At 42.0% G+C, this 22,716-nt stretch overlaps 2 protein-coding genes across 4 annotated transcripts; one reads left to right on the forward strand and one right to left on the reverse strand.

Moving 5' to 3' along the window:
* Nucleotides 1-228: 228 nt before the first annotated feature.
* snx12 (sorting nexin 12) lies at nt 229-10,275 on the reverse strand. The gene is made up of 4 exons (NM_001015790.1): nt 10,075-10,275; nt 4,840-4,935; nt 2,144-2,268; nt 229-1,642 (listed from the first exon to the last, which is right to left on the reverse strand). Exons 1-4 carry the CDS (start codon nt 10,237-10,239, stop codon nt 1,540-1,542), a joined length of 489 nt encoding a protein of 162 aa, NP_001015790.1. The 5' UTR covers nt 10,240-10,275; the 3' UTR covers nt 229-1,539.
* Nucleotides 10,276-10,538: 263 nt separating this feature from the next.
* On the forward strand, nt 10,539-20,892 carry LOC100492545. 3 transcript variants are annotated; one of them, XM_002934884.5, is made up of 8 exons: nt 10,539-10,645; nt 12,676-16,673; nt 17,473-17,620; nt 17,957-18,028; nt 19,095-19,256; nt 19,340-19,383; nt 19,910-19,987; nt 20,570-20,892. In XM_002934884.5, exons 2-8 carry the CDS (start codon nt 12,987-12,989, stop codon nt 20,579-20,581), a joined length of 4,203 nt encoding a protein of 1,400 aa, XP_002934930.2. In that variant the 5' UTR covers nt 10,539-10,645; nt 12,676-12,986; the 3' UTR covers nt 20,582-20,892. The 3 variants fall into 3 exon arrangements, with proteins under 3 accessions (XP_002934930.2, XP_002934929.2, XP_004916880.1); XM_002934883.5 differs by having other exon boundaries at nt 19,095-19,217; XM_004916823.4 differs by having other exon boundaries at nt 10,593-10,697.
* The last annotated feature ends 1,824 nt before the right edge of the window (nt 20,893-22,716 follow it).

Genomic DNA, 22,716 nt, shown 5'->3' on the forward strand with positions numbered 1-22,716 from the left:
CCGATATCATACATGGGATCATTTGTCCTTCATTTGCATCCATATATTTCTTTCTTTGTGTACACACAATATATTAAGTAAATCATCTGCCAACTAACTGCATTGCGTGGAATGCATGGAAACCAGGCCACCTGCTCCCAGCTGGAAAGCTCTAGGTTACAACAACAAGGTTAAGGGTATCTTTTAAACTGTACCAAGAAAAAAAAAAAAAAAAACATCACAGACTCATCTTTGAGATATAGATATTTATATACACAGAAATGTTCTCCAACACAAGGACGCAGGCAGCAAAGATGCCCAGAAGCCCAGGCTTGACACTGATGCAACTGATCGGCATACACCGGTGGCCACACAAACTCCTCTAGTGACAGACATGAGACGCCCTATCAAGAGCTGACCAGTGATGATGGTGACTGCTCCTCTGAATCTGCAGCTGATGGTCATGTCGCAGGCCATCTGCCCCACTCTCCATCCAGTCATGACCCTATTAAGGGAAAATTAACAACCACAACCTCCACCCCACCTATGCAGTTGAGCAAGAAGAGCACTGAATCTTCCATCAGATTTGATCCCTTCTGCAAATCCTAGGGATGACTCCATCAATCCAGTCACAGAAACGTCTTCCCCAATCTGATCACAGGCAGTTAAAGAACATCTTTGAAGTGGACGCAAAACTTATGTCGGGAAACAGTGTTTTCTTCTGTTAAGCTCCACCATTAAAAAGGCATTTTGTTTGATCGTATGGGATGAGAGCCCATCATAGAATTCACCACCTGGCTCTGGAATCCTTATACTATATCTCTGCTGTGCCTGCTCTTCTTAGCAACGAGGTATTCAAAGCTTTAAACGAAGGATTCAGCTTCTTTTAGTCTCAGAGCCAATGCAGCCATACCAGCGTAGGTCTGAGTAGCTAAATCATATTCTGACCAATAATGGTTTGGTCACTTGCATATTAAAGCATACACGATTTAAAGCTTGCCTCTTTTTATAGCTGCTTGTACACCATACATGAACATTTGTTCTGAATGTTACATAAACATATGTAGTTATATAATGAGGGGGTTGAAAGGGCATAATTAATTAGCCTCAGACCTTAATAATCGACAGATTGTATGTAAAGATTTGTCGAGGGTTAAAGGTCATGAGACATGGAAAGAGACTTAAGTTCCCCTTCAAATTATATCCATAGCCTTCCACAGCAAGGTCACTGTGGTCTTAAGAAAGGGTTACATCTTAGTATCAGCACCACTCTCACTGCAGAGCTAAGACATGTAAGGGGAGGTTCTGGTGCTGAATTTCCTATTTCCAGAGATACCCATGGTACAGGAGGTTGCCAGGCTTGTTTAATGCTTTCGTCAGCACCCTCAGGCATCATTCTGTATAGAGCAGCAGGAGTGGGGATACAGTGACCTTTAAAGGCAAAGGGAAACATGGCAGAGAAGGGAGTTTAAGTGGGAGTAGTGTAAAAATATATGTAATTTAGCAGGCGATGATGATGTGAGGGGCAATAAAAGGTGTGGAGGGATTTGCCTTTGTCCCTTATTGGCGCACTTTGCCTGGCACATAATTCCTATCAATTGTTTCATCTTGCAAGAACATATGCAGACACCGTTCATTCTGGGCAAGGGGGTGTCCGGCAATCCTGCAAACAAAAAAAAGTCAATGAGAAGTTGTGGGTCCCAAAACACTTAGTAAAAGACAGTAAAAGACTGGCCAGCTAAATAAAACAAGTCAAAGAAGTGACAAACGATTCACCTACAGCCATTCATTGTTTACAAAAGACATCAGATGTTACTGAAGACAATAATGCAACGATGTGAGAGACATATTACACATACCACAAGTATAATACATAGAAGTGAAAGAGGTAGGAAAGCCACAGTTTTTGTCAATATTAAGCACACATTATCCCAAACCCAACACCTATACTTTTTTTTTCCTTTTTAAAATGCCAAACTGGAGAATTTAAAACTAAAAATGAAAACAATTAGCCAGATTGTTTTGGAAAACACATTATGTTATGAAAAGATGTAAATACAATTCTCTATGATGCATATACATGCGAAAAGATTAATTTGTGGTTTAATTAATAAGCCCCTAAATGTTAACTGTACAGAAACAAAAGTTACAAATGCAACATTACTTGTTAATAAACTGTTCCAGGCCCTGCTTTCTTTCTTCAATAAATGACTCTTCAAATATCCCTTCATCCCCTCGGAATGGCAGCTGTCTCTTTAGCGCTTTCCCTGGTAGTGGTGGTACTACAATCTATGAGAGAGAGAAAAACATAACCAACGGATATAGTATGTACACTGATCATTATTTATTATTGGAGGCATAGCCAAAGATGTAGTACAAGATTTTAGAAAAAATTGTTACCATTTGCTATTAATAATGGGACACTGCTGAGAAGATACTGGTCTGTGTTTTAAAAGAAAAATATGGCGTTCCATATGGCTTGTCTAGATTCAGCCGTATGGAGCTTTGGCCTGACCAATATTAAGATATTCAGTAGTTTATATAGTAAATCATGTTTTAAAATATAGTTTTAAGTTTTATTGTCATATATAAATAACAATGAAGAATCATTACTGTAATGAAATTTTTTTGACCAGTGTTCCAAATATAAGCTAATATCCTCATACTTTACAAATCTGCATCACTGAGCACCTCTTATAATGGATGACATCACTTAGCACTGTTTATAACAGTGCTGTCCAACTTCTGTGGTACCGAGGGCTGGAATTTTTCTGGCCTACATGGTGGAGGGCCGATAATGGAAGCCAGTTTTGACCACTCCCCTTTTTTAAACCGCACCCACTTCAAACTACACACGTTATCACAACAGCTTTTAAGACCATCCCCACATTAATGGTGGCAACACAGCAAGAAACCCAATGGTTGGTGCTCACTGAAGGGATATCACCCTTCATTCATGTGTGAAAGAATTATATTATGTCATATTAAGACATACACTTATATCCATGTGCCTCCTCCTCTTATGTGGATAGCACAGCAACCACTAGCATATAATTACACACCTTAGGGACCATATAATGACTATTTCCAAATGCTAATAAACTCCCAGAACAAACCCCTGCCAGGTTCACCTCCCACAGGCAGCATAGGGCAGGGAGAGTAAGGTACACACAGGCAACATAAGAAAAGGCAGAGTATGGCACACACAGGCAACATAAGAAAAGGCAGAGTATGACACACATGGGCAGCATAGAGCAGGCAGAGTACTGCTTGCCCTACCCTGCCTGTGTATGTGCTATACTATGCCTGCCTTCCCCTGCCTATGTGTGCCAGACTATGCTTGCCTTCCCCTGCCTATGTGCAGGGTTGGACTGGGCCGCCGGGAAAAATCCCGGTGGGCCCCGGCGGCCCAGTCCGACCTTTGCCGGCGCTCCCCCTTTTGACTGGTCCTCCCCTGACGCGTTCAATTTATACGCGCTCGGTGAGGACGTCGGGTGGGGGCCCTGCGGGAGGGTTAGGGGGGCCCTTGGGGGGGGTAGGGGACATGGCTGGCTGGGGCACCAGCAGGGCCCCTGGGGCGGGAGCCCGGTGGGCCCTGCACCCCCCACTCCGACCCTGCCTATGTGTGCCATACTATGCCTGCTCTCCCCTGCTTATGTGTGCCATACTATTCCTGCCGTCCCCTGCCTATGTGTGCCACACTATGCCTGCCCTATGGCACACACAGGCAGGATACAGAGAAACAATGCTGGATGTGTCAGAGGGAATGTCTGAGGTGTGAACAGGTGAACAATGGGGGTGATTACAGCCTGAGCCTGAGGTGTGAACAATGCAGGGCGAAAACAATGAAGGCATTAAAAGGTGTGAACACTACAGGGGATTACATGATTAAACAATACAGGGGGATTTCAGCCTGAATCTGAGGTGAGAACCATGCAGGGGGGCAGTTAATCTCAGCCAGTTGGACAGCCCTGGTTTATAAGGATATAATTTACAGGATATGAATGGCTCTTATCATAGTGGATTATTTACAATGGAACAATGTATTAGTTTTATCTTATACCTTCTTCCGATGTTGCCTGGTAGACGGTGTCCTACCAAGGTTGTTAAGGAGAAGTTTAGGAAGAAATGTTTCTGTGCATATGCTTACAATAAATTCCCCGTTACTTTTCAAAGCAAAGTCAATTCATGTACTTAAAAATTGCAACCAATAAGAAGAGAGTAACAGGCCTTTATAATTAACATCATTTATGCAAAAGTGATTTAACTATTCAACAGGGTACAACCACTGCAGAACTAAAAAGGGGCTTATTGCTACATCATACTACATAAAAGGTTACCAGTTGTGTGGTGCCCCTGAGGAAACCAGAGACATAGGTAGACCTTCCTACAGATCCCAGAGAAAGCAGCCAAGGGAATTTGTCCCATGAATGGAATGAGCTGTATGGGGAACTACTTGATTTGTCAATGTTTTGTAATTTTTGATAAGCACTGTACATATTTTGCCCATAGTATAGGACTAACCCTATAATGCAGGTTAGACCGAGTGCTGGTGTATGGGTACATCTAGCAGTGCATGGGTTAGACCAAGCACTGTAAATGTCTTTCTTGTTTCATGCAACTAAAAGAACCCCACATCCTGGGTGGCACTTTGTTTTCTTCTAAGTGCTATCATTTTCAAGGCTACAGCAGTGTGGTGCAGCAATGAATAACTGTTTTCTACTCCACAGAAGCTATCCTACTGTAAAGTTAATTCGCTACATGTAAAACAAAAAGCATGGTAAGGCTTTGTCAAACTGTTCCTCAAACAATTTACACAAGGGAGTGAAACATCCAGCCATGTCTTTTTGATCATCTTACCTTGCTGTCTCGCTCCAGTTCATTCTTCAGCCACTCAAAGTCACTATACCTTCTTCGAACGCAGGAATCTTTCAGTTTAAAGATGGGCAGATTTGTCTAGAAAAGATCAAATCAATCATTATTGCAAAGGTTTTTTTGTGCAGTGCTCCGTTGCTCAGCCATTCTGTAGTTTCTTTCAAATGAAAAAAACATTTTCATTATATTTAGGCGCACATTAACAGGAGCACGTCCCTGTGCAATGCTGTAACATTTTTACGGAGCCCACTAAGAAAAAGAGCTCTGCAACAATCGGCTGGGGATCAATAACATAGTTACTGTTACTAAGGGAAAAAACGGTCCCACTTGCAATTTGGACCTGGATTTTAACCCTTTTGTGATGCTGAGGTTTATCAGTTCCTTTAAGGAAGGCGATTAGACTGCGGTGCTGCATTTACTAAAGGCTGAGGCTTGTCCAGTCCTATATTTTTTATCATTATTAATATAAATTATAATTATGTTCCTAAATAACAGCTTTCCCCAAACCTAATCTACAGTAGATTGATGTTATATAGTTACCCTTTTAGGTTAGCGCTCATTCACAGGCTTGTCCCTTCACTTGCTGCCTCTTCTGTTATTGGAGCTATGCAATACATGACCCAAATTCAAACACATTTTTCCAATGAAGGGTTTAGAGCAGTGATACCCAACCAGTGGCTTGTGGATAACATGTTGCTTCCATTGGCCTCAAAGCAAGTGCTCACTTCTGACTTGGAGGCAAGTTTTGGAGGTATAAAGATCATGTGTACTACTAAACTGCCTTCTGGAGTCTGTCATTCCTCATTGGCCTGCAAATAACCAGTCACAGCCCTTTCTGGGCACCCCATAGGAAGTTTTTTTTTTTCATGTTTGCATTGCTCCCCAACTTTTTTTTTTTTTTATATTTATAGGGGGAACTCCACCCAAACTTGAACTTTTTGAAAAGCAACTTTGCAATATACATAAATTAAAAAATATGTAGCCTTTTCATGATTTTTAAATGTAATAATATGGTTTGGAACAGTTCCCTAAGCCCGGCAACCTGTTCTCCTGCTGATCTGGCTGACTACTTTGACTCAAATAAAATGTAACAGTAGTCGATTGTCCTCAGCCTGCATCCTAAAATCCCACAATTCCCTGCACATGTGAAAGCAATAAGGAAAGGAACATCACAGTGCAATGCATTGTGGGTTATGTAGTTCCTGCATGCTGTCTCTAAACTGTGGAAAAGTTATTATAATTTGTAACATTAATGTTTTAGTCCCCTTCTCCACTGCCGGGGATTTCAAATGGTGCAGAAAGAGAAGAGCTGCTTTGCAGCTTATAAAAATGGTATTTATTCATATGTTTAGAATTAACAGATTACAGTGATAGGTATATTAGTGGTTTCTGTGTTGTGTGGGGTTGTTTGGTTTGGAAGTCGGAGTTCCCCTGCTCACAGGTAAAAAAAAAAAAAAGTTAGGGAATCCTAGTTTAGAATACGACAGGTATGTTTTGTTTTTACGATTTACAACCAGTTTTACAAAGGTCCAGCTTTACTGTGCCTAAATCCCAGCCAGAAACCAAAGACACCAAAAAAAGCAAGACAATCTAACTTGGTAAAAACATAAGGAGTCCCAATCACCATGCTTTCCCTGGAGGTGACAAAAAGTGTAACTGTCAGCATTCTGTTTTATCTGCAGAGTGGGTTACACACAAAGCACTTCCTTCCAGTATGCAGTGTCATTAGTTGTCAAGTGTGTGAAATACTCATGCACAATGGGGCTGGATCCGCAAAAGGGAAGTACGGAATCACTTCATTTTTAAAGAACCCAATAACAGTTCCACTAGTTCGATTCTTGAAAATTCGATTGTAACTTCCACTACACCAGATTGCTAAATGTGGTATTCTACAGAGATGATGCAGAATTAACTTCTTCATGTTTTATGGAAGCGAGAGGCATGAATGAATGAATGAATGAATGAATATGCACATACAGAGAGCTGGGCTTGGGCCAAATCTCCATTAAAAGTTGCTCAGATAAAAAAACAAACAAAACAAAACGGAAAACCCATAGATCACATAACTACGTCTTCCTCTAAAATATTTGCAACTTTCTCCCCCTGCTCCATACTCTGAGACAACACTTCAAATATGCTGCAAATTTAACCAGAGGCATTACTGTATTGTGGCCATGCACGAGCCTTTTATGCACTCCAGCTGATCAGCCCATGGGTACATGGATGAATACTGTACAATGGGCCTTACACAGGCATGGCCACATTTGTATTGTACCATGTAGAATAAACCACCAGCACACCCTAGCCTCTTAAAGGAAAAGTAAATCCTAAAATAAGTGAATTAAGCACTTTTCTTTTTAGGATTCTAAGATATAAAGGGAATTACGTACTATTAAGATGAATGAATTTTGTTACAAGAGCGCTACCTGCAGGCCAGCTTCCAGTCAAGAACCAGGCAAGGAACTTGCCATGTAAATTAAAAAAGTGCTTAGATTAGCACTTTCCTTTTAAGGATATCCTTTAAAAGATAAGTAAACCTTAAAAAAAACTATTCTAAGCACCTTTCAATTTACATTATTTTTTGATTATTATTATTTTTAATGAATTTTGTAACCACACTACCAGCTGGTCCGGTCCTGTAACTTTACAGTCAGAGAGATATACATTCAGATGGAAAACAGAAATTTTCTGATGTTGCTCTGCTCAGGAAGGAGGTGGGAAAAAGGCCAATAGACAGTCCCCCTTGACTAGCCAACACAAATCCTATACCATCAAATGTCCCTACAACCTACAAATTTAAAGCCTGCTTTACAATAACTGCATTATTTAAATGTTGTTTATGACAGTAAATACAATTTCTGTATAGCAGAGATCTATGGGCCTATCCATGAGTGTTTTTGCTATAGAAAGATAGAACATTAGTTTGTATACAATACTTCGGTTCCCTATCAGGTCAGCCTAGCTGCTGATTGGTTCCTATCCTAGAGTGCCATGTTCTAAGAGCTGCCGCCCCCTGCACAGCCAGAGAATTCAGCCAGCAGGAAGTGGAACAGATGGGCGGGACTAGTGGGGTTTTGGTGGATTTTCTCAATAAATCAGTCAGAATCACAACTTTTTTAAAGCACAATCCTTCTATATTTAGCGGAGTATAATTCACTGGTACATTCTTAATTTTTCTTTAATATTACAGCAACAGCTAAAAAGGAACATTGGTGACTCACTGTCATTTTCACTGCAATGCCTAATGTAGTGGGGCCCATTCCTTCCTTTATGCATTTTATGTAATGAGAGAACTCTCTCAGGAGTCAATATTGTTTATTTATTTGTTACAGAATATTCTAACACAGAAAGAGGCAACCAACACTAACAGCTCTTGCAGAAATACATAATCGGCCAATGCAAAAAGCTAGAGGCGCAGTGATCTAAAATACAAACACTGGTGGCTTTTGGCCACTCCTGGTAAAGCGGCACCTGAGGAAAGTCGACGACCCTCAGCCTGTGTCAGCATAGAGAAAGTCAAAGAATGGAGTTTAGGCACAATGCGATAAGTAGGCCATGCACCTAAAAATCAGTTTGCTGATCTTTCCCCGATACACCCACATTGAGCTGGGCAGTATCAACAAATGAAACTATGCAGGCTGTCAGGGAAAGGAACACATTAATGAGCTGATGCAGTCCTCGCCCTGACAGGATTTTTATGCCTGGCAGATAGATATCTAGACAATTTTTGTCCAAATCAGTCAGTCAGGCAGACAGGCTTCATACATGGGCAGTATAAGGCACCTTTACTGTGCAAGCCCTTCCTTTCCAGCTTTATTTGCAGGTCATTAAGCTGAATGGAGAGCTGTTTGCATTAGGCAGCGCTTTATCCAAGAGGCCAGGCTGTGGGGAGGCACAAAGACATCCTAAGGAGCAAACAGTACAGTGCTCAGGGCTAGACTTAAAACTGGAGCTCCCCTTGGCCTCTCACAAACCCCCTGAACCTGCCCCTCCAGCTCACACCTTACTCATCTACTCCCCACAATTGCACGACTGGATGGACAGAAGATTTAATCAGCTGTCAAAATCTCCCACCCAGTCCTTACTGCAGAAGCGGACAGCAGGCGCCATGCCACCCCCAGATCTCAGCTGCCCTAAGCCCAAGCCTTTGTGGCCTTCCCACAAATCTGGGTCTGACAGTGTTCACTCTTCATACTGATTATGTCAAACACAGGCCAAAGGGGTAGCATTATCAGTAAAAAGCCCAAATGAAGTCCATATTAATTAGTCAAATTCTAAGGGTGAAGACACATGGAGCAACTAGTAGCAGCTACTTGTGGCTACTAAAAAAGGCAATGCTGATCATTTACTGATAAATATCTCTATGTGTGTTTTAGCAGAGGCAATTCTCAGTATTGTCTATAGCAGGGTATTTTCTGGAGTTGAGTAGCCTTGAAAAAGTAGCTGCTACTAGTAGCCTAGTGTGTCTTCACCCTGAGTGTTCAGCGGGAAAAGAAAAATTAGGTAAGGATGACCAAAATATCTGAAAAATCACAAGTTTTCGCTTTACCAGTTTGAAATCACATTCTGTAGCTACATTCTGATTCTCCAAATGATCTGGTCACAATTCTCTAGCATGGTGGTCACAAAGGACTTGGGTGTTCAATTTGCCCCCTGGGCTTCAATGTTTAGCGCCATGATCTAAATCAAAGGGTCATATGTAAAGGTTGGTGACTGGGAATTCACCGATGGTGCCCTCCCCATTCCAGATATTCAAACAGAAAGATGCATTTAGCAGTGTCACATCTATTCCTTGCCATTCTCTGCACTGCTGATTACCAGACCTTCCTTGGCAGAACAACAACTGACTTCTGCTACATTGTAGGAACAGTCAGAACCCAGGGTGCAGAGAGATACTGCTTTCAACTGCAGCTACATTTACAAACAAATAATTCCAATAAATAATACTACTGGTTAGTTTGAACTGAAGTGTTTTAAAACGTTATAAGTAGATTTTCTTTTGTTGCTGGTGTTTAGGAAACAGACTGCCAGCATACCAATGTAAAGCTCAATGTGCAGCTGAAAGAGCAGAGATTCCCTGAGCGCTGACCCGTAGGCTGCACCCTATCTCCACACTGTGACTATTTAATGCCCACTTATATAATCAGGGGGTATACTGCCCATTTATCGCCCTCCCTGACTCAGTATAATAAAGCTTTTCTGCGCCCAGGCAACACTCACCCTCATGCGGACCTCGTACACTGTGTATCGGTTGCGCCCGACTCCCACAGTCTGTGGGTTAAAGATATCGATCTCTAGGAAGTTGCTGGGAGGGCCGTAGGCGTCCGTCAAGTCCTGGGGCTTGGAGTTTAGCCGCCGGGTATCCGCTACCGTGGCGTCCGACATAGTGACCGGAAACCAGGACCGAAATACTGCGGGGACCGACACACCCGGCCCGGAGAACCTATCACGCATGCGCCGAACCTCTTGCGTTGTCAGGGGGACGAACAGTCCCTCTGCACTGCGCATGCGCTGTGCTAAAGGTTTGAAGCCTTCTATACGACCTGACAATCTCCGGTCAGCTGAAGGCGCCGGTTCCGTCCCCTTCCGGAATACCTCATTGGACGACATCCAGGCTCCTCTCTTTTTTCATTGGCTAAATTCTTCTGTCAGCTTTGCAATTGGTTCTAAGCGTTCCGTAACGCCTCCCTTCAAAACCAATAGTGAATAGGGAGGGCTGTTTAAATTAGCAGCAGTCGCTCAGCTTGGAATCTGTTTGGGAGTTACCCTACGGCAGGTACATCGTATGTGGGTAAGAGCCTGAAAGCGCAATACTAGGGGTTCTGTAGACTAAAAATTGGCAGGTAGGGAACGTTCTTTACTCTCAGTAGCTTACTTATCGTAACTATAGTAGCACCTTATTTTCCAGTGTAACTATGGCAGGCTGGCATGGCATTATGGGAAGTGCAGTTTAATAGCAGATATCGCACAGGAGATGGGTTTAGTGCTTGAGTGTAAAACTGTGGGTTTGGGGCGCCAAAGCAGTGGTTGGTGGGAGAGGGGCAGCCTGGCTATGATTAGAGAATTTATTTGGGCTCTCCACTGTAGTTTCAAGTTATTTGTAAATGTAACTGCTATTAAAGCAGCATCTGCCTGACCTGGTTCTGAAACTATGTAGCAGAAGCCAGTTGACTTACTACACTGTTTCAGGAGTCAGAAAGAGCAGAGCAAATACTGCTTTCAGTGCCACTTACATTTGCAGATAACTTTAAGGCAACTGAAAGTTTGTGATGAATATACGTAAAAAATGATTTAATATTTAATTTATTTGCCATGAGGGATGCACTGAATCCAGTTTGTTTTTGCAAGGTCACATGAACCACTGAGGTTGTGACTTTGCCCAAATACTGTTCTGAATCTGTTAAAATATAATGTTCAGTTGTCCAAACGTTTTGTGGAAGATTTGTTATTTACAGAATCAGTGCATCCCTAAACTGCAATTGTATCTGGTGGACCAGATGGAAGCCATACAGCGCTCACACACGGGGTGTTAATTGTGACCTGCAAGGCAGTGTGGGGGAAATGAGTATTAATAACAGTGGGAAAATTTATTTGCAGAGCTGGTGGTAACCCTAGTTTTTGCCTGTATGTGCCATCCTTTATACCATTTGGCTTTTCAAACATTGGGTAACTGTGCTAGACATATTGTTCCCTATGTTATATTTTATATAAAATGTAGGGAATTGAGCCAAACTTTAGGTTCCATGTAATGTACAGTGTGTGCCCTTATTTCCTTTCCACAAATGCTTCTGCCCTGGGGCACTTTTGTGCAGGGCATGCTGCCACCTTGTTCCAGGCTCCCAGGTATTTCAGGCACTGCCCTATGTGAGCTCATGTACAGTACTGAGCTTCTTTGGAGACCTCTGTACTGCACATGTGCCCAGCTTGAATCGTGTGCAATGGTTGGGTGGTAAGTACTCTGTTTTAAAGAAGTGGTGAGGTGGTTACCCTTTAAATGACTTTTAGTATGTAGACAGAAGATAAGATAATTGGCTTTTAGACTTTTTTTTTTTTTTTTTTTTTTACTATTTACATGTTTGTCTTCTGCTACTCTCTGGTTTGGACTTTTAACTGCTACTTGATTGCTTGGGGGCGTATTTCCCCCAAGCAACCAGGCAGCAGTTAATATGTTCTCGTGGAATATAAGTAAGAAAGTACCTAAACAGAAGTATATGCTAAAAACAAATGCTTACAGTCAGGTTTTAGATGCTATATAGGAGAAATAACAATTCAGGCAGGGTCCCAAGAAGCAGAAGCCAATTAACGGAACCAGGGAAGAGCTGACTTGCTACAGTGTTTGAGTCAGAAATAAGATTTACGCAATTACATTCACAAAACAGTTGAAGTTTAATTATGCAAAAAAGTTTTTTTGGGAGGAGGACCCCTGTAATAATGCAGTTGGTTATGCACTGAATAGCTTGTTTTGTAAGGTCAAATTATCTGAATCCCTAGTGTTCAACTCATTCTAACCACATTATGAAAGTAGAAACTGGACAAAACTAGGGATGTACTAAATCCTTTTATTTTTGGTTATGGCCAAATACCAAAGCCAAATAGGCAAATCTGAATCTTGCAAAAACTGCTGTTCAGAATTTTGACTGTGGTGCCCCAAATTACCCCCACTCCATGCTATCGGGACAACATTATGGGACAGAAATCATTTTGCATGTTTTATTAAAATGGAAAACTGACATATTAATAAAAATCCAACAAATTTGATGTGCTCACTTTGTTGATTATTCTAGTTTGTACCATAACGCGTGTTAATTATTTTAATTTTAGGGTGTTCCAGAGCAGACGCCATCGGTTTGTTTAATGTCTAAATGAGCCTGCCCTCCATAAGGAGGTAACTTCTTACAAAGCTGGAGAACCCTGCTCAGACAACTCTCAAAGTGCCATCAGGCACAAAAAGTCAGCTGAATCCATTGCAGCAAGTAGCGCTGAAAGATATTAGCAATGTCCCCAAAATAAGCGAGGAGCTGCCCACAGGCCCATGCAAAAGGCGACTGAGTGATTCAGACAGCTTCAGGTCCTCCTTTTCCTTAAAGTCCAGATTCAAAAGGGGACGTCTTTCAGAGGCATCCAATGATCGCATGGAAAGTGGGCGGAAAGAGCCGATGATGATGATGAATCTGTACTCCAAGGAGGCTGGTAGTTTCAAGGATGGGTCTTTTATAATAGATGAAGAAAAACAAATGACTGGCATCAGTAAATTGAGATGTGTCCAGAAGGGAGAAGCAGAGAGCAAAACCACTAATAAAAATCCAAACTCCCCCAGAAAGAACAGCAGCAGTCTTGGTGATTCTTCTATACCTTCCATCTTAGATGAGGCTTTTCCAAAAATCAGAGAAGCTTATGAAATGTCTGAAGGTACTTCTGTAACAGGAAACAAATTTTTCAGCACTCCTTTGCCAACTGGCACTAAGGCCAAGAAGAAGCTTACACCTGTATTGGAAGTGGATCTTGAGTCCAATGAGGATTGGAGTGTTAATGAAAAAGCTACACCAAATGTGCGCATTAAAAAAACTTACAGCATTGTTGCACAGGAAAGTCCCATGCAGGCTCCACTGTATCGAAGTTTCTTTGCTGCAGAATGTCAAGACATTGTTGACCAGCTGGAAGGCAAAGAAACAGAAGGAAGATGTGCAGGAAAGCGAAAGGTAGAAGAGTTGGATGTGTCCTCCATTGATGCAGAACCACCTCCCTATGACTGCACCCCTATGAAGTCCATGCTAGCATGTGAAGTGGCAAATATAATAAGATCTTTAGACAGCAGTCCTGCAAATGAGGGACCTTCTATGCTTGGAGATAGTCTTCTTGACCTTGAAAAGCTGGACCTGCAGCTCCATGACTTTAATTTAAAAGACAAGGGTAAGCTTTGTGGCAGGATCCAAGCTTTGAATAGTTCAACTGAAGGAATATTCTTTTTAGGTGAGGGGACAGATGGGGTGTGCAGCAGCAAAAAGCAAAAATTGGATCCAATGAAGGAAACAAAGAGTATTGTTAATAACCTCAGCAACAGTGAAGAGAAGAGCTACAGTAATAGTCCTTTGCTGACCCACGGGCATTCAGGATCTAAAAGTGTGGTGAACGGAACAAGATTAAATGTGCCACAGGAAATGAAAAGAGGGGGAAATGTTGAGAAAATTATGAACTTAATGAATGAAGCAAAGATGGAGAAAGGCACTTTTGAGGGTAGGAGCTTCCATGCAGAACATGTTGGCAGGTCTGCTTCTTCAGAACTTTCCTCTAAGAAAACTGAAGCTGATTTCATATTGCCTACCAACACAACAGTGGACATGGAAATAACAAATGAAGCAGTTGTCACAACTCAGGTAATCAAAAGTGTGAGAAAATTATCTTCTACACCAGATCTTTTCCCAGTGAGTAAGGTTTCGAATGCCAACACAACACAAGACCTTGTCCCAGTGAGAAAAGTTCCTGATGCCAATACTACACAAGATCTTTTCCCAGTGAGTAAGGTTCTTGATGCCAATACTACCCAAGATCTTTTTCCAGTGAGTAAGGTTCCAGATGCCAATACCACACAAGACCTTGTCCCAGTAAGTAAAGTTCTTGGTGCCAATACTACACAAGATCTTGTCTTGGTGTATAAGGTTCCTGATGCCAACACTACCCAACTGATTGAAGCTGTACCTCTAGCCCTTATCGATGCAACACAAGACATTATTGTTGCACATGATGAAGTCCTTGGTGTAAATGCTACTCAGGAAATTGAGACTTTGCAGAAAACCTCTGCTAACACAACACAGGACATTGTGCTTGAAGAGGGTGCTGCAGCCAACAGTACTCAGGTGATTGAGACCGGCCTCCAAGCTTCTGCCAACACCACACTTGACATTCTGCATGATGAGGTCATTGTTGCAAACACCACTCAGGTTATCGAAGCTCCATATAAATCCTCTCCACGGGGAATTATAATTGGCGAGGTAACCACGGGCAACACCACCCAGGTCACTGATGCCAGAACAAAGGCCTCTGCTAACACCACACAGGATATTGTGCTAGAACATAATGTTCTTTTCCCACTAAAACCAGCTATTGCCCAGGTGACTCGTGTTGTGCCAAAAATGACTTCCTTTAACACCACACAGGATGTTCTGTCAGACCCTGAAGATGTTGCTTGCACTCAGAAGGCTGACACTGTACCAAAGATGATTTGCAGCAACACCACACAGGATATTTTGCTAGAGCCTGATGAGACCACTGGAGCACAGGCAACCAATATTATGCCAAAGATTACTTCCAGCAACACCACTCTAGATATTGTACTAGAGCCAGAGGTCCTTATAGCCACTCAGATAACTGATGCTGAGGCACAATTTTCTTCCAGCAACACTACACAAGAGATTTTGCCTGAGGTCAATACCGTCAATGTTTCCAAGTTGCCTAATACTATGCTAAATGTTACTTCCAGCAACACCACAAATGATATTGTGCCAGAACCAGCAGTGTCAAAAATGTGTTCTGAAACGCTCATTAAGGATGCAGAACCAACACATAATGATGCTATGGCTGTTAGTGGTGCTCAGACAGTGGAGGCTGTTTCCAAGCTTTCTGCCAGCACAACACAGGAAATAACAATAGTTGATGAAAAGGTTAACACTTCCAATACTACAGTTTGTAACAATATGAAGGATCCATTGGTCAACTCTGCAGCTGCTACATCTTCAAAGGCCACTGGAGAGGCACCCGTAATGTCTCCGAATGTTTCTTTTTCTCCTAACAATAGCCCTGTGAGCACGATTCAAGTTTCTGCATCTGAACGGTCAGTTAATAATATCAAGAATAGTGGGGACGCTATATTAGTAAAAGACCAGCAGACATTTGGACCTGTTTGTACTTCTGATCCCGCACAGGACACTGCATTACCTGAAGTGGCAAGAGCTGACAGTTTGGGTGTCCTTGAGTCCTCACAAGTCCAAATGCCAGTAACTGGTGTCACACAGGTATCCCAAGAATCCATTTCAATGGCTAATACATTAACAGAGGGCAAGGAAGAAAGTTCAAACATGGCAGTAATGCATCAGATTTCTGGAAAAGCAGAGGACAACAATAAGAGTTGTGAGACAACCAGCTCCTCATGCCATGAGAGTGACAAACTGAGTTGCCATGAACCTACAGGCGACATGGGAGAGATGGAGCCATGTGAAGTGGCCCAGGAAACCGAGGCTACTCACGATGAGAGCGTCTTTTCTGTTAGCTCACTCTCTTTTGTTACCTCAACACCTCTTCCGGGCTTGAGTAACTTCCAGTTTAAGAAGTCAAGCCAAGATTCCACGCAGCATGACCCCAATTTATCAGTCTGCTCTGTGGTGGACGAATCTGCAAACAAAGCATCTGAGGAGGAAAGGGAGAAAAGCCATCAGGCGCAAGGTGGGAAGCATCTAGGAAGAGAAACTACTCATGTCGCTCAACTCCCACGTAACCCTCAGAGAAGCTTCCTCCCCCAAGCACGGGCATTGCAATCTGGAACTGGGATCCCATCATCTGGAATACCATCTGCCCGCCGGTCATTGGCCTTAACAGCTGCCCCTGTGCCTCAGAAACTGACAAAGGAGCAAGTGCTCTCCCAAATTCCTCCAAGGGGAACTGGAATTCCAGCCAGAGGAAGTATTCGACCTCCACTAACACGCAACAGCCTAGTGAGAGCCAGTGTTGGTAATGCCAAACCGAGTGCTGGAAGTTCAGCTGCAAACACTTCCCAAAACAGAACTATCGGTAGCCGATTCCGCACTCCCAGAGCTGCAGCTGCAAAGGTTAGTAGCATTGTCACCTGCTAATCCTAATGAACAACATCATTTAAAATATATTTCCATGAGTTCCCCTTTACATATTGTCTAATTGTGATTGAAAACAGTAGTCTGTTTTCTTTAGCATCACTACTAGGACTTGAATGTGATTTGGAGCCTCTCCAAAGTTTTCACTGTGACTGCATTCTTTGAGCAGAGTAAAGTGGGTTAAAGCAACTGTGACCACTAGAGGGAGCACTTGATTCTTTTTCAAGCCCCATAGATATCAGTGTAGTGGGAACCCTCTTTTTGTGTTTAGTTGGATCCCCCCTTACCTTTTGTCAGTTTGATAAAGAAGCTCAGTAGCAGCAAGTCCAGAAGATCACAGGTCTGTGCCCAAGTAACTGCATGGCACTAATAACGTTATGGGCACATGTAAAAGACCTGACTATTTGGCAACATCTTCAATGAACATATATTTGCCTAATTTTGCCACCTATAGATTAAGCTGATCGTATGCTAATGTGGGCCTATGCAGACCTGCTATATAAGTTACACACACTTTAACTGATTAAATGACAGAGGGGTGTTAATGTTTTATCCCAAATATAGGCTGGAAAGTATAACCAGTGTGTAGCACTGATGCTTTGTTCCCTGCAGTGCTGTGCTTAGTACATTGCAGACCGCTATGGCTGTATAGGTGTTTCTTTCTCTTTGTACAAGCCATGATCATACATTTTCCTGTAGAGAAGCTGATTTTTATATCAGAATCTTTTTTTTTTTTTTTTTTTTCTTAACCACATGGTGACACCATCTCTCTTTCTAGGCAAGACCAAGTTTAACACATGCTCAGATAACAAACAATGCCTCTGTGATTAGACCACCCTCCCGACTGAGTGCTCCGAGCAGCGCCCAAGTCCCAAAGGATGCTACATGTGCTCCTGCGCTCTCTATACGCCCAGCTGTTCCATCTGGTAAGGGCACTTTACTTGTTAATCAATAGAAAAAGAAGTGACCCCAGTAGTCTTGTTTAGGAAACATTGGGGAAAAGTACAATATATTTATTATAAACCAAGGGCTGCTGATGAACGAAAAGAGCTCTAGTTTAGTGAATGAGAAGCGATCCATGGTGTGTAGCAGCATTTTGCTCCCTGCCACAATTAATGCTTATTATTTAATATGCAATGTAACAGAAATCCATGTTGAGCTTGATGTATTGAGTGTCTGCATGGAGATCTGTGTGTGTCCTGTTGTTCATGGCTTTATGTGCTGGAGATTTCTCAACAAGTTAATAACATTTTTACTTGTAGGAGTTCAGAGTTTTGGCCTTCTCAGACATGCGCCTTCATCTGTACGCCCCCCTATTCCACTGCAGAGAACAGGTAAGAGCTAAGCCTAAAGGCATCTGGGACCCACAATGTACTCTGCTCCTCACACAGGCAGTCTGGGAGCTTGGCTAAAATCCCAGGTCTTCTCCGTTCTATAACATGGAATTTCTGTTTGTTAAAAAAACAGTAACGCCACAAAATGAAAGTGTTTTTTAAAGCAATTAAAATATAATGTACATTTGCCCAAAACTGGTAATCCTAGTGTGTTTGCTTCAGCAGCTTTTTTATTTAAACTGTTAGTGTTTCTGAAGCAAACATTTTGCTTTTATCAATGCTTTGCAACACTACATTATATTTTAAATACTTTGAAATGTGACAAATCAAAGCCCATTATGCTGTTATTTCAGTAGTCAACAACAACAACAAACGGAAACTCGGGGCTTTATACAATGAAAAATCCATTAACTGCAGTGCCAGAGCACCCATGCTTAATATGCCCCCAGCCCTCATCAATGTTTTGCTCGTTATACAGATTGTGGTTCAGGTTGCAATAGCGCCATCTAGTGCAGGGATCCCCAACCTTTTTTACCCGTGAGCCGCATTCAAATGTAAAAAGACTTGGGGAGCAACACAAGCATGAATAATGTACCTATAGGTGCCAAATAATGGATATGATTGCCTATTTAGCCCCATGTGGACTGGCAGCCTACAGGAGGCTCTGTTTGGCAGTACATCTGTTTTTTATGCAACCAAAACTTGCCGCCAAGCCAGGAATTTAAAATTGGGCACGTACTATGAGGCTACTGGGAGCAACATCAAAGGGGGTGGTGAGCACATGTTGCCCCTAAACTACTGGTTGGGGATCACTGATCTAGTGGTACACTCTCCTACCAGCGGCCTTGGGCTTCTATTAAACTTCATTGTAGTTTACTAGGCAGGGTATGGGCACAGAGTAATAGTTATTGTTAGAGCTAATATATCATAAACTAATATGTGTATTTCACACACACACACCTGTACAGACACTTTGCCTTTTCTCGTATATAATGTTAGCCCTGTTAGAGTTCAGCTTTACTAAAGGCAAAACATTATTATTCTCTAAATGCCATTTTTAAATTAGGTTTAGCCATGAAGAAACCTCAAAGAGAAATTTCAGTTACAACTAAGAATGAGACCCAAACGGCACCAAGAAACGCACAGCTGGAGGCTTCCTGTGCCTCAGGTGAACCTGCCAGGCCTCAGGGTATGGATAAGCCAAAGGCTACTGTGGCTACAGATTCAGGTGCACTGCTTGTCTCTGCTTTCTGTCCTCTCCTTCCCCCAAGCCCTTTACTTTGGTGACACCATTTATGCTTCTTTATACAGAAATTGTATCTCCATCTGAATCTCCAGGATGCCTGCACCTAGAGGTATGTCTGTATCATTGCCATTACTATTATACATATCCAGCTGGGAAGAAGTTGGCCTGGACTGCAAGTCTGATGGCCTCCTGTCAATGTGTGGGCCAGAAGTGATAGGGGAATGAAAATCTAAAATGGCTACACAGCAGCTTAATACCTGTGTAATGCTAATGGCTTGTATTAGGCCAGCATTGCCCGTTGGCTTCATCACTGTATACTCTTGTGGTGCATTCTATGGCACTGAGCCGAAACGGATATGGTGGGGATATCTTGGGCACTTGGCTTTCATCCCAGCAAACTTTGTTTAATATAGCTCATTACTCAGAGCAGGAATGTACTGTATATCAGATAAGGGCCTTGACTAGCAGCTGCCATACACATTACTCTGGCCTTACATTGTTGTTTTTTTTTTTTCAATAATCACCTGATTTAATAAATGATCCAGCTATGTTTTAATTAAAAACAAACAACCCTCTTGTTGAATTGCTGTGATTTCTATTTTGATCTTCCCTTTTAACCCTTTGTTCCATTCCAGACTTGCCCTTGTTGCCATATTAAGTACCAAGAACTTCTACAAAAGTTTGAAGAGTTGAGGAATCGCCTTGGTGAGAATGTGAGTATCGGATCTTGGGGATTTTTTTTGTCTGTCACTCTCTCCTCTCCCGTCAGGTGTACACGAGTGTCACTGGCTCAGGGGATAAATGTAGCCTTAGTTACTATAAGAGAGCTCATGTCATATCCAAATGCCAATATAATAAAAGAGCAGTAAAACCCCCTCAAGTCCTTTTGGTGCACTCTTCTTTAAGGTGCTGTAGAATCATGTATAATCATACAGTTTATACTCCCTAAAATATCCTGCTTTCCCACCTGTAATTGATCCTAGTGTTCAGCAGCATTATACTGTACATTAGTTCTGCTGGTGAGTAGAGAAGAAGAAATCCCTTCTCAGTCTATGTATTTTGACATTACAAAGAGGCTGTCCCCTTTATATCTAAAATCACAGCCTAACTCCTAAGTAGGGATGAGCTTCCATATGGCTCAAAACCTATGGATGTTTATAGCAGCACTGTAGCACAATTACTCTGGTTTGAAGGCTTGAATGGCTAAATATTGTGTTTCTAGAGTGTGTTTTACTTGATGGCATAAATGTGATCATCTGTGCCTTTTATAGTAAATGCTTTGCCTCCCATTTCAGGTCAGACAATGAGCCCAGAAGCTGCAGCAGCCAAAGGACTCTGGCATAAACTGTTTCCAAAACCCTCATCAGGGGAGTGAACATATGGCTTCATAGAGAGGTGCTTACTTATACTGTTACAAGCAGGGGTTAAATATATATTAAAAGGGGAAATATATTTTAAATCTCTTATTTAAAATGAAGAACAATAATACATATTGCTGCTGCCTTTCCAGTTCTTGCCTTGCACAATTGCTGTGTTGTGTTTGTATGTAAAATTGTTTTATATGCTATTGTAATATATAATTCTGTGAATAATAAACACCAAGCCTTTATCACTTGCACGGTCTGTGTGGATATCATTATTTTTTGTATTGCCCTATTCCCATTTTATTGTGAGGCTCTAAATTGAATGGTCTGAAATAGGGGTCTTCTCTCACTATATGGGAGCCAGCTTCTGCAAGAGACCTATGCTGGGTACAATGGGAATATCTGCCTGTTCATCCAAATGGATCATGAGACTATCTTCCAGCACAGTCAGTGGCAGAATGATTCTCTTTGCTCAATGGTCCGTTCCATATGGCAGGCTGATCATTCAATGTATAGACTAACAAACCAAACTGGATTCTGCTCAGTTTAAGGCAAAAACATGGGCACATGTACAACTTGGTCAAAACTCTCTAAAGCCCCAGCATTCCCTCTCTTTGTACACAGCATTGCTGCACCAGCAGACTTGGGCAAACACCCCAAAGCATTCCTTGAGTGTATTATGTAGTGTGTTTTAATCTGATCTGCTGCATGGCACCATCAGTCCATATGTATTAATTGGTCTCAAAAATTCATGCAGGTCTGTGCCCACTGGGAAGGGAGACCAATGCCAGAAGCATTAAATCCACTGGGGTGCAGGCATACATAGCGCATTTCTGCCTGAAAATGCTTGCATGTGTAGTTTCAGGCAGAGCTACGTGTCCCTTCACCCAAGCGGGTTGAATGCTTTTCGGTGCAGGCACAAGTAGAACCTTTTTTTAAGTGTAGTGGCGGGTTCTTGGCTAGCGTTTTTCCGTTTGTCATGAATATGCTACATGTGGCATCAGCCTTACGGTTACTGAGCTAAGATTAGGAGGTGTGTTTAAAAAAAAAAAAAAAAAAATGTTAGGGTGAACCTGCTCATGGAATCATCTGTTTAAAAACCTCCCTGTGTGTGCTCAGACTTGATGAGAACTAGTGTCGGAGAATGGGGAAAAGCAACATGTATCAACATGCCAATACGGACCAGGTAGGCCAATACACATTCCTGGCTTACATAAAATAAAGTGTACAAAGCAGTCATATTCTGTTTTGTGAATCTGACCTTCTTTTGACTACAATTTATTTTTACTCTGCTTTTGAGAATTCTCCACCCCTCTGCAAGGCATTACTAAATTTGCCAGATATATGGTATTATTGGGCAACCCATTGGTGAGCAATCTGTGCAACTATCCAGTGTCCTGAATGTCATCCTGTGTGTGTGTGGCCAGTGTCCATCTGCTCCTCCTCAATGAACTCTAGATGGGTATTAAGAGGGGTTTATTACAGGCCAGTAGGCTGTTCATCCAGTCAAGAGTCCGTAGCCAATTTCTGCTTGTGTATTGCCTTACCCTTAAGATGAATTTCTGGTAAAGCCAAAAAATACACTAGTATATAGAAAATATAGAAATATAAACACCATTATTAGTGTCTGGAAGATGTCTAAATGCATGCATCTTATGCAGAGGAAGAGGAATAACTGTACTTAAAGGGACATTTACAGAATATGTTGCTTTGTTACTACATTGATACATATTTCATTTAATGCAAGGTTAAAAAAAATGATTCATTTTTACTCTCTTAATTTAGCGGCCCTCTGGGATGGCTATCCAGACATACTGTATCTGTTACTATCAATGGAGAAAAGACTTATACAAGAGAAAATGCCTTTCATTTGTTAGCATTGTGCGCATCACTAGTTATTGCCTAAACTGGTCTCCCAGGCTGGCTCGCCCCATGCTTCGGTATTAACCCATCAAAGGTTACCTCTTTTTTGCCATAAAAACCCCTTTGCATGATATAATGGGTGCATGGCCTAGCTGCCCGTGGGTGAGATCAGACATCATTATGGGCACACCCATCAATGTCTCTAAGAACACTGG

This window comes from Xenopus tropicalis, chromosome 8 (genome assembly GCF_000004195.4).
Source record: "Xenopus tropicalis strain Nigerian chromosome 8, UCB_Xtro_10.0, whole genome shotgun sequence".
Taxonomy (NCBI): Eukaryota; Metazoa; Chordata; class Amphibia; order Anura; family Pipidae; genus Xenopus; species Xenopus tropicalis.

Bases quoted from the DNA above. Each gene is read 5' to 3' on its own strand.
- snx12 (NM_001015790.1), bottom strand. From the start codon at position 10,239: ATGTCGGACGCCACGGTAGCGGATACCCGGCGGCTAAACTCCAAGCCC. The intron at 4,936-10,074 runs GTGAGTGTTGCC...GATCTTTTCTAG, and splicing joins TGTACGAGGTCCGCATGAGG to ACAAATCTGCCCATCTTTAA. The intron at 1,643-2,143 runs GTAATGTTGCAT...TTTTGTTTGCAG, and splicing joins CTGGAACAGTTTATTAACAA to GATTGCCGGACACCCCCTTG.
- LOC100492545 (XM_002934884.5), top strand. From the start codon at position 12,987: ATGGAAAGTGGGCGGAAAGAGCCGATGATGATGATGAATCTGTACTCC. The intron at 17,621-17,956 runs GTAAGGGCACTT...TTTTACTTGTAG, and splicing joins ACGCCCAGCTGTTCCATCTG to GAGTTCAGAGTTTTGGCCTT. The intron at 18,029-19,094 runs GTAAGAGCTAAG...TTTTTAAATTAG, and splicing joins TATTCCACTGCAGAGAACAG to GTTTAGCCATGAAGAAACCT.